The sequence below is a fragment of the Eubalaena glacialis genome, chromosome 16, assembly GCF_028564815.1.
Source record: "Eubalaena glacialis isolate mEubGla1 chromosome 16, mEubGla1.1.hap2.+ XY, whole genome shotgun sequence".
Lineage (NCBI taxonomy): Eukaryota > Metazoa > Chordata > Mammalia > Artiodactyla > Balaenidae > Eubalaena > Eubalaena glacialis.
Genome location: NC_083731.1, coordinates 74,258,059 through 74,277,585, shown reverse-complemented (window position 1 = coordinate 74,277,585; position 19,527 = coordinate 74,258,059). Strand labels below are relative to the sequence as shown.

General features: G+C 44.4%; 1 protein-coding gene across 2 annotated transcripts in view; it reads right to left on the bottom strand.

Annotated features, from left to right (window-relative positions):
* Window positions 1-6,484: 6,484 nt before the first annotated feature.
* The window catches only part of WDFY2 (WD repeat and FYVE domain containing 2), a 167,312-nt gene continuing 154,269 nt past the window's right edge, over window positions 6,485-19,527 (bottom strand). Inside the window, exons 8-12 of one of the 2 annotated variants that reach the window (XM_061170784.1) lie at window positions 16,044-16,149; window positions 11,921-12,022; window positions 10,938-11,068; window positions 8,447-8,555; window positions 6,485-7,397 (exon numbers count right to left, since the gene is read on the bottom strand). In XM_061170784.1, the coding sequence (XP_061026767.1) occupies window positions 7,368-7,397; window positions 8,447-8,555; window positions 10,938-11,068; window positions 11,921-12,022; window positions 16,044-16,149 (478 nt within the window). In that variant the 3' untranslated portion in view covers window positions 6,485-7,367. Of the gene's footprint in view, window positions 7,398-8,446; window positions 8,556-10,061; window positions 10,313-10,937; window positions 11,069-11,920; window positions 12,023-16,043; window positions 16,150-19,527 lie in introns of those variants that run through there. The other variant, XM_061170785.1, reaches the window with a different exon arrangement.

The following is a 19,527-nucleotide window of genomic DNA, read 5'->3' as shown; positions in this document are numbered from 1 at the left end:
GGGAGGGTGGGAGGGAGGGAGATGCAAGAGGGAAGAGAGAGGGAGATATATGTATATGTATAACTGATTCACTTTGTTATAAAGCAGAAACTTACACACCATTGTAAAGCAATTATACTCTAATAAAGATGTTAAAAAAAAAAAGTAGTGGCTTCAATTACGCACCTGGCATTCCGGTGCTACCGTTTGGTAAAACTTCTAAGCTATTTGCATTTTACGTCTTAGTGACGCTGGGGAAAGTTGTAACAAAATCAGTGAACAGATGATTTAGGATAGCTCCGTACACGTTCTGGATGTTCAGGCCGAAATAAACGTAATGCATCATCACCCACAGCGGAGGAGAACCCAGGTGGGCACCGCTCAGCTAGTCCCACAGTGCGGGGCCTTCAGAGGTGCCTGAGGTGCTCAGGTCCAGGCAGTCAGCCGAGGAGCCCCTAGGAAGGGGCTTTCTGGTGGGTCCGCCTGGAAGATCAGTGAGCAGCGGCCCGCCGGGCATGAATCGCTCCTTTCCTGAAGGAGGGCACTGGGGGCTGCCGCGGTGCTGGGTGTGGGCGGGGCCGGGCGGGCACGGGGCGGGCTGGATGGAGGAGGGGCAAGCCGGCGGCCCCTCCCTCCGGCCCTTTGACAGCGTGCAAGTCATCGACTTCTTCCCACTTCTTATCCGTAAAATGGACCTCATGAGTTTTTACAAAGGCTTTTCCTGGCTGTATTTTTCCTGAGTCCTCTCTCCTTCATTTGGAAAGTTTATCAGCCACAGGTAAAGCAGCCTTGTGTGAAAGATAAAGAAAATAAAAAGGGCTGCTCAGCCAGCCATGGTGAACGCCAACGCAGGGCTGCTGGGGTGCGTGTGTGTCACATGGCACAGCTCGACAACAATGACAGGACCACAGGTGCAGGAAGGTTTCCACAGAGATTTATTTTAAACCGTGGCGGTAGCTTGCATTGAGTCTTTCTTTCTTTGACATTGGTCATGGCTACACATTCATTTCGGTTAGCGGGAAGCACAGTGGGAAAGTGAGCAGAGTTCAGAAACGTTCACGACATTCAGCAGCATTTGAATGGAGAACTGGATACAGACATTTAACATCGTGGGAAATCCTTGCTCATTCCCACCTAATCACATTCAGGAAGTCAATGTCAAGACTGCTTGGTCTGGTTGGGGGAATCTAGTGGCAGAGGGCGTGGCAATGCCAGCAGGGTTTGGCTAGAACCACATTTGAGAAATCTCTTCCAGCTTTGGGCTTATTACATTTTCAGCCTGACCCCTTGGAGAATCTCATTTCCAAAAGAAAGAAAAAGACATCCATAAAGCAACACGCCCGCTGCAGCCAGGTTCCGACGTGGCTGTAGACTGGTGGGCGTGCAGGTGGAAGCAGCCATGTCCCCGGTTGTGGAGACAGTGGCAGGCAGGCACGAATGTGGGGCTAGCACCTTCCCGGTTGTACAGTTAGTAACAGTTTTTGGACTTTTCATATAAAGATTTTCTTCTGCAAAATGACAGTACATTTGAAAAAAAAGCAGATGGCGTAAAACACAAGTATGTAAGTATACAGTGGTTACCAGCGACACAAGTATTTTGGTCCATACTTCATATGCTACTAACATAAGGCAGCCATCCATTTAAATGAAAGAAAAAGTGTGTATAAGTGAAATACTTTTTTCAAACCATTTCTCCTTTTTGTGTTACAGTTTACCCTCTCATGCTTCCCAGAGAACCAAGGGGGATAAAAAGGAGAAAGGATCCTAAATATCAAAGTCGTATTCTAAATCTAAACTTTAAGCCAACCTGCAATTCCCTTTCTCTCCCAAGAAAGTCAGATACACTTTTGTACGCTCACGAAGGTGAACATTTTGAGGTATTTGTTTTTAATGAGATGGTACCATGATTGACTTGCACCTTCACCATCTTTTTCAAACCTCCTGGGCTCTAGACGGGAAAATACAGGAAGCAGTTTACTTGATGTGACACAAGACAAAGGCAGTGGGATATGCTCCCATTTACCTGAGTGAAGTCAGCCACGTGCAGGCGGGTCACTGGTAATGGTTAGGTCAGTCCAGTAATAAACAACAGTCATGGAATCATAGGATCACGGATTGGAAGGGATCTTAAGAACAATCATTGAATTCAACTTCTACTCAAGGCTTTTAATCTCCTTTCCACATCTATTCCACTATAAAGAGACAAGGGGCTACGTACTGTCTGTTCAAAAATTCCCTGGCAAAACAAACACAAAAGAGGAATCCCATTCCAGTGTTGGACAGATCTAATTTTACACCCTGCTTTCTTGTGTTTGGCCTAAACAGGCTTCTTGGTGGAAAGGATAATGTTTAAAGGCAAAATTACAAACTAAAAACATGGAAGTTCCTGAATTAAGTTATGGACATAGGATACTTGGGCACTGAAGGATAAAGGCAAGTGGATGGAATACAAGTATCAATACTAGGAAGTACCGAGGCCCGCGGTGGGACGCCGGGATGCTCCCGCTCGGTAGAGCCGGGTCTCCAGGGCAGTGGCTGCCTGAACCCTTTTACTGTTGCCGAGTTGAGAAAAACATTCCCTTCCGCTTGGCGAGTGCCACTGCGATGAAGATTTATCACATTTACCACATTGTACTGAAATGACCATTACTTGCAAGAACGATTCAAGGCCGGAGGGAAATGAGGGCAGCAGTGGCCTGCTTGCTCATGGGAAGGCCGCGTGGGTGCAGTGCCACTGCTGTCCAGAACAACCTCCTCCACAGGTCAAGGCCTGTCCTTTTTCAAAGGGGAGCTCCTGAGCCTGGGCCCCCGGGTAACAGCGGAATCAGTATGCCGTAAGCTCGTCCAGGCCAAGTCTGTGCAAGCAGTGGTCTCCAGCCCCACCTCACAGCCTCCAGTGAGGGGCTGTGCCCCCAACGAAGTTCAAAAATTAGTTACTAGGGGTCATTTTAGGATAATAACTCCAGGTATTTCCAAAGAAAAAGAAACTTTGATACCAGCCTCAGCTGCAGGAAAACTTGATTCTCTGGGTAGAGGCGCGTAGCGAACCGCGTGCTGCCTCTCTCTGTGGCCACGAGCATCTGCGTCTCACGGTGACAAGAGCTCAGGCTCCAGGACTGCAGCTGTGCACTTGATGTTCTCTGGCAGCTCCAAACCGCCTGTGGGCCCCGAGCACCAGGCTGATGATGCAGGTCCTGGGCCTTTGTTTACGCTGCTCCCACAGCCTGGGCTCACAACAACTCATCCTTTAACTCTCAGCTCAGAAGCCCTTTCCTCTGCAAGGTCCCCTGGCTCCACCCATGCGGGTAGGAGCACCTGCGCAGCTCCTGGGACAGGACCCCACAGCCCTCTGTCACTGGATTTACCACCTGGCACTGAAATGATCCATCTAGGCCACAGAATGGACCTCGTGACCCCGGGCCTGGTTCAAAGCCTGGAGTGTGGTGGACACTCAACAAAGGGTTGGACTGGACGAGAATTGGAGTCTCAAGGGTCATCTAGATCCCTCAGTGCTCAAGATGGACTTAATCTCTGTGTTTCCCAATCATGTCGCTAGATAGGCACTTGCACATCCAGAAAAACATAACTTAACTTTGTTTTAAAGGAGAGGAAAAAAAGAATGTTTTTGGCAAAATGCTTTCCTTCACTTTAAAATATAAATCTTAGTGGACAAGGTCACTTACATACAATTAAACTACTATGAAAAGGCCAAACCAAAGGAATGTCATTTAATGGATATTTATGTCCAGTAACTTTGATAACATAGTTTAGACCTAGTCCCTTGCTTAAAAGGCAAAATTCAGGCGTTAAAAACTGATTAATGTTAAGAAAAAAATAAATTCTGCTTTTGAAAAAATGAATCTTAAAACAGGAAAAGAAAGGCAATGTTCCATAAGAAGGTCAATGAAGAGACTGGCTCAGGGCCAGCCCACACACGGAGGGTGAGGTGCGCTTTCAGTGCCCCTGGATTTCCACTTAAACTCTGCAGCTGGGGTGGTCTGTGGGGAAGAGTGTAGGAAGGAGTTTATGCTGATGGAGACCTGCAGGAACTACCTCGCTGCACATACCCATCCGCTCGGAACCACGGGGCTGGGGCCAAAGGCTGTGCCTACAGTGAAAGGAACAGACCCAGTTCCCCAGAGCTCCCTGCCTCGAGGCTGGAAGTCATTGCTCCCCCTCACGCCATTACCAGTTAATGTTCTAAAACAACTGTTCCTCGAAAATTCTTCTTTCAGGTTTCCCTTGTTGATACCTCAGCGATCTCTAACTGCCTGGTGTGACTATAGTGTTTTGTGCTTGGAACATTCTAGATGTCTGAAGATCCCTTCCAGTTTTGTGATTTTATGATTCTTTGAATAACTCAAACAGTCCAATAAGAAATCTATCATGGCTGATTGACCTCAGATAAAAAGACACACGACTCCAAGTACTTAATCTAAAGCCACTTGTGCTACTGTGGAGACAACCCAGGCAGCTAAAGGTTCCAGTAACGTCATTTCTTTGGAGAAACTGAGAGCATGTGATTGGTTCTATCCTACCAAATAAAGGACAGCCACGTGCATGGTATGTGCGGGTTTGCCACTTTCCTAGCATAATCCTGTTAGGCATTACTTGCCAGAGCTTCTGTATGTTGAAGTAACAGAGCAAAAACTATATATAAAGTGCAATTCCAGTGGGGTAAAACAAGAACTATGAGAGTTAACCCAGACAGGAGAAAAGCCAAGTGCTGGCACCAGCTTCCACTCCTAATGAATGAAGCCTCTATTCCATAAAAATGCTTGGAAGGCACCCCGACACCAACACATATCTACGAGTTACAAAAATGGTGGAGATAATGTAATACTCAAGAATTCACAGTATTATAAACACACACAGTTGGCGTGCTAAGCGCTTCTCACCAAGTTCAAGCACCTACACAGATGAGGAGAAAGGAAAAGGCAGGGCAATGGATACCTTGACATATCTGTGGTTACTGATCGCAACTCTCGTCACCAACGAGGTGTCCAGTGGTTTCAACCTCTGAGTGGCCCTGTGGGCTGGGGTACAGACAGGCTGGGAGGGAGATGGCTGGACTGAAGTGCAGGGTCACAGACCAGAGGGACCACAGTGTCACATGTGGTCCAAAGGAGACAATCAGCTTTCCCAGTGGGGTCTGAGCTCATCGAGACCCAACTCAGATCCACGCCAGGTCTGCCGCGCGCCGGATCCACCGTCTCCCTAACGCTGGGCTTGCCTCTCTATACACAGGCCGGGCTCCAAAGTTCAGGAAGGGAAAACACAGCGATTCTTTCCTACAACTCATTTCCAACACATAGTCCTTTATTACGTACAACTTAGTTAAGTGGCTCCAGGTTCTAGTAGTAAACTACAAAATAGATATTTGAGTATTTTAAATTCCCTTTTTAAAGCTCTCTCACAGAGCAGTCATGCAGAAGACACTCAGGTTAGTTATAATGGCTTTGACTGATGGCAAGCAAGGATTGTGTGGAAGCGGCAGTTACGTGATAAGTGGTAATTGCTCTGTGTGTGTGTACACAACCTTAGAGTATGGTCACATAGGCCCATCTGCCCTGATGTCCCAGGTCATGGCTGTCACGTACCATGGCTGCATGGGGCTCACCCACCGTCCTGCTTCCCAAAACTGCAGCAGCAGAATCATCTCAAGGAAGCCCGTGCCCCGGAAGCACACTTGGTCAGTGTTGGGGGAGGGATAATCCAAGTATGGCTGGGAGTGCTTCTCCCAGTTAGAAAGAAAATGAATGATCACGAGGGGAAAAATTACTTTCAGGAAAAGAGGGGAAAAAAATAGGGAGGACTTCAACTACTACCACCCCCAAATTGTCAGATCAAAAGAGAACAAGATCCTGTGGAGGTAGGGCGCAGATAGGGAAGGGCAAGTAATTGGCCTGTTTAACTGCGAGGCTTTGTTTAACCTGATGAACCCCAAGGACCCGGGGATCCCCCAACGCTCCTGACAGGTGAGGGCTGAATGAGGTGGTACTTGTGTAAAGTGCTTAGAACGGGGCGAGCACATAGCTCATGCCTGCTGCTAATTTCAATTCTATTTTTATAAGTGAAAATAAGATTTTAAAAAAGAACTTCAATATCCCAAGTTGAGTCACTACACACAAGAAGATCTCAATTTATCAAGTTTGACAAGGATTCCCTTAAAATTAGAGTTTAGATTCATTTCCTAAAGCCTCCCCCTGCCCCTCTTTTTTTTTTTTTTTTTTTTACATTCCCAACTGGAACACAGCATGAACTGTAGGATTCAGTACCTTTTATGTCTCAGATCACACAGTTTTAGTATGAAAGTGTGCAAAGTGTTCTGATAAAATGCATGAAGATAAAAATCTTTAAATATCTCATTTTGAAAGGAGAAGAAAATACAGACGGTGAGGAATAAAGCAGGATACAACCTCGCAGCAATGAACATGTTCAAGTTCAGAGGTGACATCACATAGAACAACACATTTTAAAGACACTATTCTTGAAGGACACAGGGTTTTGTTGTTTTGTTTTTAATATGAAGAGCGACGGAGAGCTGTGTCAATAAAACTAAAACCTAAAAGGCTCAGAAAGCTCCAGCTGAAATAGAAATGATCCAGGCACTGAGAGTTGAAGGTCTGAGTTATGATAATCTACTTCGTGGCTGGGAGTGGCTTTCTCACAACATTTTTTTTTTAATGTGGGAAAGACAGAGAAAAACTGAGGCAGAAACACAAGGTCATTTCCACTCCATGAGAACATGTAAGACCTCGATATCACAAACGGATCACTCTTCAGGCGATTCAAGAGTCAGCTGGGAAATCCACACGAATGGTTTTCCAGGCCTCTCAATGGAAGGGAATTTCTACGAAAGCAGAAACACTGCAAATAAACTGTGAGTACGTACACTCCGGGGAACAGCAGATGAAGCTGAGGGTGGATACATACAGGAGAAAAAGATGCCGACCACGAGATACGTATCCAAGTGAAGGAAACACGGAAACTACTTTATAACTACCGAAAATACCCTGAACATTTATACACGCCTCATTTCTCCGACACACAAAGCAACAACTAAAACGAAGTGGTGAAAAATATAAAACTTAAAACACCCCACACTGAGTTTGCAGTATACTCAAAACAAGGTAGCACAGCCAGACTGTATAAACCACTTGTTAAAAAAATATCCTCTTTTATATCGTTTGGACAAGTTGCAAGAGTTCCCTCGCAAGAGCTCACCAACCGCTCACCGCCGTGTGTGCGGGTCACATGCAAGCTCAGCTCAGCTCTCCAGCTTCTCTCCCACCACTCACCCATCTGCTTTACAGCTCCAGTCATGATTTAGGTTAGAACAACCGTTTCTTGAGTAAATACTATCTTTCTGGTGCCTGGAAGGGGCATCAAGACACAACCGGGGTCATATCCCACAACTGTAAAAAGAAGAAGACCTCTGATGAACTACCATTCAACTGTGCTGAGCATCCGCAGTCCCTATAACTGAATTCAAGTGTATTTTTTAACTTAACAAGGAACTAAGTACTATGCGAACATCATTTATAAATCTATAAAATAGTATTTGTCCATCAAAAAGTTCAACATAACCCTCAAAAACAGGACAATGGCAGCTGGAAATTTTAATCCGGCTGATGGAGAATACAGGCAGATTAGATTCATTCAAGGGGGAAGGGAAGTAACATATGAGGCAACAAATGGGTACCAAGATGTGCTGTGTCCTTTCTATATCTTATCTCATCTCATCTTCCAAACAGTTCTCCGAGATGTCTCATTTTCAAAAATAAAGGAACCAAGGCTCCCAGAATTTACTTTAAACGTGCTCGAAGTCACAGAGGTCTGGTGGCTTCCAGAGGGGGTTATTTTAACCGCCCCATCCTGCTGCTGCCTCCAAGAAGGGACCAGAACGGGCCCAGGAAGGAGGGCTCAGTGAATGAGGCAAACCTGCGCCTCTGGGTGACTCAGAGAATGACACAGGTGTGGCCCCTTCAGTCCTGGGCCTCTGCTGTGTCACCAAATCCATGTGGCCTAGCGCAGTCCTCAGGCCCTGGAGGACTGCTCCCGGATTAACTGATCTCACTGGGAAAACATCTTGTTTATTACTTGTTGGCTTATTCAATGCTCAGCTCAAACCCCCTCCTGAAGCCATCTCCAGCAGCACTATCTCCGTCTCCTGAACTCGTCCAGTAATTCTTGTCCATATTACTCTTTTGGCTGCTGAACATGTGACCTATTATTAACTGTCTTTTTAAGAGTATGTCCCCAGTAGACTAGCTGTTCCTTTCAGGCGAGAGCCATGTCTTATTTTGGTGTGTACAGCCAGTGACTGTTCACGGCATGTAGCAGGTTCTCAAAAGTGCTCATTGCCAAGGGTAAGCTTCGGAGCAGACCTCATGTGGTCTTGGGGCTCCTGTATATTTACACAGGGCCAAAGATGGAAAGCTTCTAAGATAAGACAGCATCCTACCTTAATAACCTTGTCAGTTCCCGAAGTCAGTAACCATCCTCTGGTGGCATCGAAATGCACATGCACGATGTTATGTTTACTGTCATGGAAGGTCGCTGTGGGTGCACGTCTGGAGGGAGCAAAGAAAGTTTCCAAGAGTAAAAGGCAGTAGTATATAAAGGAAGAAGATCTAGAGCGACGTTGAGCTCTAAATTTTAGCCAAATGGCTAAAGTGACTTCACTATTAGAAATGCTCCTCAGGGACTTCCCTGGTGGCGCAGTGGTTAAGAATCCACCTGCCAATGCAGGGGACACGGGTTCGAGCCTTGGTCCGGGAAGATCCCACATGCTGCAGAGCAACAAAGCCCGCGAGCCACAACTACTGAGCCCGTGCACCACAACTACTGAAGCCTGTGCACCTAGAGCCCGTGCTCCACAACAAGAGAAGCCACAGCAATAAGAAGCCTGCTCACCGCAACTAGAGAAAGCCCACACGCAGCAATGAAGACTCAATGCAGCCAAAAATAAATAAATAAATTAATTAATTAAAAAAAAAAAAAAAAAGAAAAAAGGAATGCTCCTCAGAGCTACTTTTATTCCCTGGTGACATGTTATGATTTAAAAAAAAAAAAAAAAAAGGGTAAAAGGATTCTTATACTCTCCAAAATGGTCAAGAGATGATGAAGTTTCTAAACGTCCTTTTGGAGATTTTGTTGCTCTGATTGAGTCTGTGAGGCTCTCTACCTGTGCTGTAAACAAATCTTTAAAATGACCCACAGTGCTTTTGCTAAGTTTGATCTCAGAAGGACTTGCTGGTAAAATAGTCTACCTTTGTCTATTGCATTAAAAAAAAAAAAAAAAAAAGCACACTTGTTAAAATGCCCAAGACTGTCATTCTCATCTAAGGGCTCTTCATTCTTTCTCCTCTTTTCCCTGGTATAACTGCAGACCTGGTTTTTCTGTGGCATTCTAATGCTTTGACAAGTAAAACAATATATAAACAAACATTTGTTATTTGCTTTTTATTTTTTTAGTAAGAAGGCTGGTCAACTGCCTAGGTACTCTAGAGGCAATGCAAATGCTCCCACGGAGAAGAAAGCAGAAAAAACAGTGATGTGGGAAAGGGGACGGACGTGGAGGAAGAGACTGCAGTTTTCTAATCATGTTTCAAGTTGCCACTCCTCGGCAATGGGCTCCCTGAAGATGGCTGTTAATTGCTCAATCTGGAGAACAGATCTTCAGTATCCTAAAATTGATCACTTAAAAATATTTAGAATTAAAGAATTAGGTTTAATTTGTAGTCACTCAGACTCTCTGGGTCTGTGTCTTTAACGAAGAATTAAACTAGAATATCCCGTCTCTTGCAGCTCTCTAATTTAGTAAGAACTCATTAATTTCACCACATATGATGAGCAAAACATAACCAATGAACATAAATGCTTACTTATGCAAGGGCATCTTACTTAATATTTGCTATGACTAAATAAGAATAAAAAAACACATACATTAACATTAGGGTTATCTGTAAGAGAATGCTTTGTTTTATTAATTTGCCAAGAATTTCCTTTAAATGCTGACCTCCTCTGATGCATTTTAAATATGTTTCTATTTACATGCAGCTTTTAAGACACCCATCTAGTACGTAAAATGATTTTACTCTATACAGGTGTGGGGGTGGGTGGAAGTGGGAGAATTGGGCAATAAGTTCCCTATGAGATCCTGTTGTAATTCACTAAAAGGGAAACTTGGTGAAGAGCATTCTGTTTACATCTGTTTTACAACAGCTGACATGAAAAAGACGACATGGGAGGAATTCCCTGGCGGTCCAGTGGTTAGGACTCCGAGCTTCCATGACAGGGGGCACGGGTTCAATCCCTGGTGGAGGTACTAATATCCCGCATGTCGTGCGGTGTGGCCAAAAACAAACAAACAAACAAAAAAGGAACATAGATTAAAAAAAATAAAAAGACAACATGGATCTGTCCCACCCTCCCTGCCACCCCCCAACAAAGCACAGCGGCACAGTAATCTCAGGTCCTGGGTTATTGGGCGAGACCGACCAGCAAGACTCAGCAGCTGGGCAACTGGCGGCACTGGCCTCTTAGGAGAAGTGGCTTAGCTCTTCCTGGAAAACAAAAGCTCTGGAGCCTGTGGGCTGATTTGGTCCTATAAAGATACCGGCTTGGGCTAGAAAGTGAACCCAGGGCTCCTGCACTGCTGGGCAATTCTCAAGAAAATGAGCAGACAGAGAGTTTGCTCCAAGAACATTTCAAGGCACACACCCCCAGGATCGACGAGAGCACAGAGGTGATTTCTCAGCATGCACTCTCTCCTCCTGCCCACAAGAGAACATGATCTCTTGGTGGAAAGGAGGTCTCGGCCCACCTGCCACGGTCTGTATTGGAAACCAGCAGGACTAGGGCACTGTTAGTCATGGCTGCGGCGCTGGGCGAAGCTCTTAGGTCCCGCTCCCTCCTTAACCTCGACAATTCTGCGGACTGCTGGGACTTACTCCTCATCTGTGATGGCCTCGTGGCAGCTGTCACACACCCTCACTTCAAACTCGAAGCCCATCAGAGGGATGGAGGAGCGCTTGGAGCTGCACTTGCCGCAGACGGCCCTCCCGCACTTCCGGCAGTGGTGCTGGAGGGAGAGAAAACATGCTCCCTGCGCCTGCGCACCTCGGCCTGGCCGGGTGGGCTCAGGTGTGACCCACAGCCTCCAGGTGAGGATGCTAAACCAGAGTGCCCCAGGAAACTGAAGGAACACGCCAGGTGCTCCTCTTTTTGGACTGTTTATTCAGGATGAGGACTGTTTGGGAAGCAGACGTGATCGTGCCACGGCCCCAGACCCCCCCTTCCCCAGTCTCGGTCCTTTCCAATTATCACCGTATGAACTAGAGGACCCACCCAGCGGTCGGGTTATCTTAAAGCTGGGTGTCCAGAAGTGCCACCTCCACAGGTTTCGCTGCTGGGTGAAGAAGAACTGGGACGAAACCTGACTCAATCCACTGTCTACACTTTGGCCGTGCTCAAGCTAGGCGACAGGCATTTGATTTCCTTAGGGCAGACCAAACCCAACCGTGGAATCAGATTGAAAATGCTGTATTATAAGTAGATCTAAATAACTAAAACTAAGATGGAAGGAAGGAAAGTGAAATTAAGAAGAAATAAACATCACATATAATTTCATGGTTTGGTACCAATACGAGCTACGCACGGCCCCTCTAATGTTAAGGTATATTTCACTAGATGCCACTAGAATTGTAAAATCATATCCCTTAACTACTGGGAGCAAGTCACTACGGAAACCGAATGCAGCAGGAATGAGCTCCAGGAGAGAAAGGGAATAAACTAGCGCGCGGTCACAAAGTGACTCCAGGGCAATCATTTACTCCCTCTGCAGCTCTCGCCCAGGGGCGCTACTTCCTCCAAGATCACAAGGTAAAGTTATTTCTACACGATTACATTTTGAGGAAGCATCCGTATCACCCACCTGTCTCAGGCCAATTTTCTTGCTGTCCCACATTTGCTTGAAGTTCCAGAAGAAAGGCTGATCGCACTTTTGGCAGGAATCACTGTCCAACCATTCAGGGGTCTTGTCAAATAAAGCACACAACAGGTCACAGTGAGAAGCAGCCAAGACAGTGGAACCAATGTCATTGCCGAAACTTACATAATCAAGATGTGTTTCTAAGAAACAGAAGTGTGATTTCTCAATCATTTTGAAAATATTTCCTAAAATGCCTATGATGCGTCAGGCCCTGGGGATGTAGTGGTGAAGAAAAAGAATCTCTACCATCATGGAGCTTGTAATTTATCGGGGAAGACTAAACATGAAAATCTTATTAATAATAGTTATTATCTGAATCAGTATAAGGATCAAAGGCCTGAGAAGGAGAAGCACAGAGTGCTGTGAGAGTGGGATGACCTAGGTTGGGGTTCAGGACTTTGTCTCTGACAAATGATAACAAGCTGAGACCTGGGGATGCATGGCAGGAGACCAGGCACAGTGGGCTGAGAGAGGGGCAGGATGGCTGGAGCGCGTGGGTGTGTGTAAGGCGGGGGGGAGGGAAAAGGGGGGGTGGGCAGGGTATGAAGGGCTGAGGCTGGAGCGGATGCAGGGGCCACACCACAGACAGCTATGCTGAGGACTTAGGACGTTATCTCGTACTTCCCGATCATATGCAATTATATTTGCTCTGATTGTGTACAATTACATACACCTGCCTATTACACATGCACGCAGCTACCCGCATTGGAGGGACAGAACCTGACCGCAGCGGCGGGTTCTCAGGGAAGCTACTGGTCCTCTGTCTTGGCAGGGCCCGGCAGGGTGTAAGGCTCTGCTCCTTGCCTCATGGGTCATGTAATATCCTGGCTTTGTTCACTATTCCCCAACCCCATCACGAGTACTCTAAACTATGTCAAACAGGTTTAAAGGATGTGTTAAGCTTAAAGCTATTCTTTATCAAATCTTTATAGATTCTGCATAGGGTGACGCTACATTTGCTTCTAGAGTTCCATGCTCTACTCTGTAAATTCATCCTCTGGCAGAGAGACTGGTCTCTTTCCATATATCACCTAACCCAAGGAATTGGGGAAAATACACCCAATCCCAGGGTTTCCCAAAAGTGAATTCCAGGGCACGCCAATTTGACTGACAGGACACTTACTGTAAAAGAGGCCTGAGATCAAACAAGTTTGAGAAATATGGTAAACAACGGCCTCCCCTCTACAGGCTTCACAACGGACAGCGGCACAGTAAAGGCTCAGGAGGGACTTTGTTGATGTAATCCTTTTCTGAGGAAGAGCCGTCACAGAACAGACACAGGGACTTAGCCTATTCCCCTACCTTTAAGCAGAAATGAACCTAAAGCGACATATTTTGTCAGAAAAAAAAAAGAGTAAAAAGGGGACATTTTAAGAGGTCTAATTCTTAGTCTATTTATTTTATTAAAACTGAAGAAAAAAAGGAAAAAAAAAAACTGAAGAAAAGAAGTAAGCCTTTCACTTACTTGGTAATTTTCATGCCCTAATTCGTTTAAAGACAGATTTAATAAAATAATCCAAAGTATTTTAGCTGAAGACATTTTACCCCTAAAAGACTTATCTATGTTGTGATTTTTCAGTACACTTATGATGCAGGAAAATCAGGAAGATTTACAAAAAACTTACACACACACACACACCCCGCTACACCTTTTACAAGGAAGCATGCTGGTTTAGGACACATATGAAATACATAAGTGGGTGTCTATATGGAGGGAACTGACAGTAGGGCTCTGAAAAGGGGGGGGGGGAATCAGCATGTGTAGTACGATTCCATTTTTTTGTCCAAAAAAAATCTGACATGTATCTGCAGAGAAAAATGTAAGGAGGGATGTTTGCCAACATGTGAAGGGTGGTATTTCTGGGTGGTGGTATCATGAATAATTGACATTCTCCTTGTTAACGAGCACTCAGTAACTTTTCTACAAAGAACCTGTATTATATATACTTAAAAACATAATAAAATCGTGAGAAATTGCGTTTCATTAACCATATAAACACACGTTCAACCTATGGGATGTCTACCTGATCTGTGTTCGGCCACCTGAAGTCTCCCCCCGGCGGCCCACCCCCTCGGCTGCCATCCCCTCCTCTCTGCCTCTGCGCTCGGCCGCCATCCCCTCCTCTCTACCCCTGCGCACGGCCGCCATCCCCTCCTCTCTGCCCCTGCGCTCGGCCGCCATCCCCTCCTCTCTGCCCCTGCGCACGGCCGCCATCCCCTCCTCTCTGCCTCTGCGCTCTGTGCACGACCACTTTGCCGGCTCTTTGCTCTCGGTGTTTCTTGTTCTCGTCAGAGTGCACTCAGGCCCCTCAAACTCCCAGCACTCTCTCCTGCCACAAACCCTTCGCTGAGGACATCAGCCGATGACGACAATCCTCCGCCCGGATGCTCTAACTCACACCAACTGTGATTGAATGATTTATACCACTGAATAGTTTTCTGAAGTTTTCTCCCTCATGTCTATTCTTCCAGAAAGGCTACCTGCCCTTCAGGGCAGGGACAGTTTCGTTACACCTCAGGCCTCCTGAGCTGAGCGCCGCATGGCACTTGCCACGTCTAGGAAGCAGCTCCACAGATACACCTCAGGGGATGTATGTTTATAAAATGTGACACGTGCAAAAAGTGGATGGAACCACCACTGCTCATTTAGAGCTTTAAATCGCTCAAGAAGATTTAAGATAGTCAACAAGTACCGAGCGCCCATATATCTTCATGTCAAAAGGCATAACTGAAGCAAGGTGGCTCGAAAGACTGCCCACCAACCACCTGGTTCCGTCTCTGGAAAACCGCACCGTTCTCCTCCTTTGGGCCTCTGTCTATCAAGGAGGGAGGCTGTGTGCACAGAGGGGAAAGAGCGCAGCGGTTCCCCTCCCCACGTCTGGTCAGTCAGGCCTGGGAAGAAGCCAGGACAGACCAGCTGTGACTGTCCGTCACCCAAAGCAGGCCACCATGCAGAATAACGAGTCACATGGGGGGGCCTGGCTAGCATGGCTAGCACACACCGTGCCAACATCCCTGCCTTTACGCCCATGGGGCCAAGTGGTACTTTCAAAAGCAACAGTCCATAGTTCCCTACTTCCTGACTGTAAGGATCATTTTAATTAGTTACTAATAGAACACTTGTGGATTTATGGTTTGAGCAAATCAAGCTTCAAACTCCTTAAGCATTTAATTACTGGTATTTGAAAGGCATTGCATTATGGCTAATAGCAACTACTCCCTTGAAATGAGATTGGGGTGAGGGTATGGAAAGAAGTTGGGAAATTGCTTTTGTCTAATTTTTAAAGTGTTGCTTTTCTAATTCTTGCATCCTGCAAGGAAATAAATTAGAAGAATACACACTGTCAGAGGGAAAGTTTACCCAGCATAATTCTAGGGAAATGAGAAAATGGTTAACTTCAAAGTACCTGTCAAAGGGGACATTCAGTAAGCAAATCAGTTGTTAAGATGCTCAAAGATGAAAAAGAAAATTCACTGAAAAAAGAATGTTATGATAAAACTTAAATATATGCCTAAAAATGACAACGTATATATTTGTAACTGGAGAACTGCTTAGAATATGACTCGCAAACACAAAAAAATTATTTCTAACATTTCTATTAATACCAAACTAAGGATCCTTCATCAAATACCATTTCTCACACACTAGCCACCACTTCCCCCAATAACATAAAGTACTATGCTTTCTGTTTTCGTAGGGCACTTTATAGCAAACGGCTACTCACCTGAAAATAGCTGCTTCCTCTTTCTCCCCTGAACTGCTGTTGTAATGGTACAACAGATTTAAAGTCTAACCAGCTTAGTCTCCGTTGAAATTCTTACAAAATCTCTGTTACGTTAAGTGTTACGTGCCAATTTGTGAGGGGTTAAAAAAGAAAAATGAAGCTCCTTTCATACTAGAATTTTTAAATTTTCTGACACAACATGTTTTATTTCATGGTTTACTCATAAAAGAAAGAAGAAGTGAGTAGGAGGGGAGGCTGAGGCTTTTCTCAGCAGGGTCAGAGCTGCAGAGCCCAGCCTGGTGGCTGCGGAGGGGGTGGCCCGAGGCTGCTGTGACACCTACCTCCTGCCTCTCCACGTCCATGTTCCAGACGACAATCCCACCGTCACCACCACAGGAGATGAGCTGCCGCGTGTGCTGTGCATAGGACAGGGCCTGGACTCTGTCACTGCGAAAGAAGCAAGAGTTAGTGACAGTTCCCGAGAGCAGACAGAGCCCTGAGGGAAGGAAGCCCAGCAGTTGGTCACGTGCACACTCACCCCTGAGCCCCACCCAAGAGCAGATCTTGGAAACCGGATACCGGATGGAATTGTCAACATGCTAACATTGGGAGAGTACTCAAGATTTTCAACACTTAAGATAAGTCAAAATGCTCGTTTAATAATTAGCGAGGTTGAACATCTTTTGATGTGCCTGTCGGCCATCTGTATGTCTTCTCTGGAGGCGTGTCTATTTAGGTCCTCTGCCATATTTTTTTAAATTTATTTATTTTTGGCTGTGTTCGGTCTTCGTTGCTGCGTGTGGACTTTCTCTACTTGCAGCGAGTGGGGGCTACTCTTCGTTATGGTGCGCGGGCTTCTCGTTGCAGTGGCTTCTCTTGTTGTGGAGCACGGGCTCTAGGCACGTGGGCTTCAGTAGTTGTGGCACGTGGGCTCAGTAGTTGTGGCGCACGGGCTTAGTTGCTCCGCGGCATGTGGGATCTCCCCGGACCAGGGCTTGAACCTGTGTCCCCTGTACTGGCAGGCAGATTCTTAACCACTGTGCCACCAGGGAAGTCCCTTTCTGCCATTTTTTGATTGAGTTGTTTGTTTTTTTGATATTGAGATGTATGAGGTGTTTGTATATTTAGGAAATTAAGCGCTTGTTGACTGCATCATTTGCAAATATTTTCTCCCATTCCATAGGTTGTCCTTCCGTTCTGTTTATGGTGTCCTTTGCTGTGCAAAAGCTTATAAGTTTAATTAGGTCTACTGTTTATTTTTGCTTTTATTTCTTTTGCTTTGGGAGACTGATCTAAGAAAATATTGCTATGATTTATGTCCAAAGGGGAAAGTGGGGGAGGGGTAAATTAGGGGTATGGGATTAACAGATACACACCACTATATATAAAATAAACAACAAGGACCTACTGTATAGCACAGGGAACTATATTCAACATCTGGTAATAACCTATAATGGAAAAGAATCTGAAAAAGAATAGGTATATATATAACTGGATCACTTTGCTGTCCACCTGAAACCAACACAACATTGTAAATCAACTATAGCTCAAATTTTAAAAATGCTTGTGTAAGATCCTAAGGCCCCAAGAAGAGACAGTCTTTGTCAGTTACCAACACTTAAGGAAAAAAGCTGTTGAACTGGTTATAATCCTACTGGTTCCTTAACTGATTAATTAAGTAAAATCTGTGCCATCTGTTCATGTTATATTTGTAAGGTCATCCAGCGAAATGCCTGCTGGGCGTACCTGACGGAGCCAGGTAACCTGTGCTGCCCGAGACGTGAGGCACCAGCACGGCTCCCAGGGTGAATCCAACACAGCAACAGACTTGAGTTTCACTGATTCTCTGTCTCTCTAGTTTTCATGCCCTCTTTACTGATTTTGTGTTTTATTTTTCTTTCTAGTTCATACATGGCTGACAAGTTATTCCCCCTTGGTGGGGAATTCAGTTTCAGGGTCTGACCATTTGATCACCAACAAAAGATGATAGAGACCTATGTTCCCGTGGCAAAGAGAGAACAAGGAATCTGGTTTCTTGGTTGTTTTTGTTTGAATATTTTTCTATTTTGAGCTCAAATTCATTAAGAATTCTGTGGCCACTGGGAAGGAGAATAACTCCGTGAAATCTCGATTGGTGATTTTTTGTGTGCTTTTGTGTTTACTTTTGACTTGTGGCTGCAGTTGTAGGACTGAAGCCATTAAGCTCTGTGCGTCCGTGTCTGCAATTCAGAAGGGCCTTTACCTCTTGTGTATGGAATGCTTTCCTGTTTCTGGAGGGTACCAATAAATTAGGTTATGGCATCTTTTATATTATAAGCACTTACTTATAAAGATAAGCAAGCGCTTATATAAATTAAATATTCCTAAACTTCACAGAACATAAGGAAACTGAACCTCTAAAACTTTAAATTTACTAGACTTAAAAATTATTCCACAGAAAATACACCCTAACTCAGTGATATTTTAAGAATGCAAGTTCACAAAATTAGGGTAACTCTTTGGCAAATAAGACTAGCATGATGAGTTTTAAAACACAGGTATGTCTTTTTCTGGATTAATTAGTGTTAAATATAATGCAAATGTACATCTTGTTTTACTTGGGTTGATTTCTCCTAAACTTATATAGGATAACTAGTCAAATAAGCTAATATGCCTATATAATGTTTAAGATTTTGAAAAATAAGTTTGTGTTCAATTAATTATTCTGATAAACTTTTTATATATACGGCAATTATGTTTTATAGCATATCAACTTAAAGATCATTCCCAAGATCTTTAGGTAACTTACAATGGACTAATAGTAAGTTGAGCTAATTGATAGTCATTGGATACCTACCTAATTTCTAAGTAACTGAAACTTCGATTACAAAGCATAATAAGCATATATGATTATATATGTTTGCCTATTTTTGTGTGCTGTAGAGAGGCTGTAACTGAGGTGAGTCATGTCAAATGAACGTGTTCCTTTTTGCCACTTTCAGGGGATGCAAAAGTGATGTATGTCACAGTAGAAATTGATGTCACGTGATTCATGAGCTGTGCTAGTCTAGCTGTGCTAAAGTGCCTGCATGTGATGGAAAGTTCTCAATTATCCACATCCTCCCTCCTCCCAATCTTCTCTATGAAATATGAGTTAGTTACTTTGGTTAATTATTATAATTAAAATGGGTGGTTGAGACTATGCCAGGTGCAGTAATGAAAAGGAAATACAATTGTGTCTGTGTTTTTGTTTTGGGGGAAGAAAAAAAAAAAAGAGTAGTGGTTTGTTTTTGTTTTTTTTTGCTGCACCACATGGCCCGTGGGATCTTAGTTCCCCGACCACTGACTGAACCCGGGCCCTCGGCAGCGAAGTCAAATCAAATCTGAGAAATTTTTAAACTATTTATTCATCTGAAAATAGCAATGATGAATCCATTGCATTTTAACATAAATAACATATATTTTGGGAAAAATAACTATATTTCCCAAAACGAAATATTTTGAAGACAAAATGGCATTGTTTAATATTTGTGCAAGTCTTCCTAATGTCTGGCTTAACAGGCAAGAACCAAATACTCATCTCTTTCTGCATTTGTTATAATGTCACTCAGGTAGCCTCTGGAAAACTCCATCCTATACTTTCGAGAGAGCATAAATGAATGAAAAAGGCAATTCTAAAGTAAAGTATAAATTTGTTCCAGAATATAAAAGAGAGACATAAAAGACAAAACATGGAAAATGAATTTTATTTGCTTTGGTTTATAATACTCGAGTCTTTAAAAAAAAGCTATAAAATACATTAAAATTTTGGCATAGTTCCCTCGGTTTTGATGGCTTGCTTCCTGA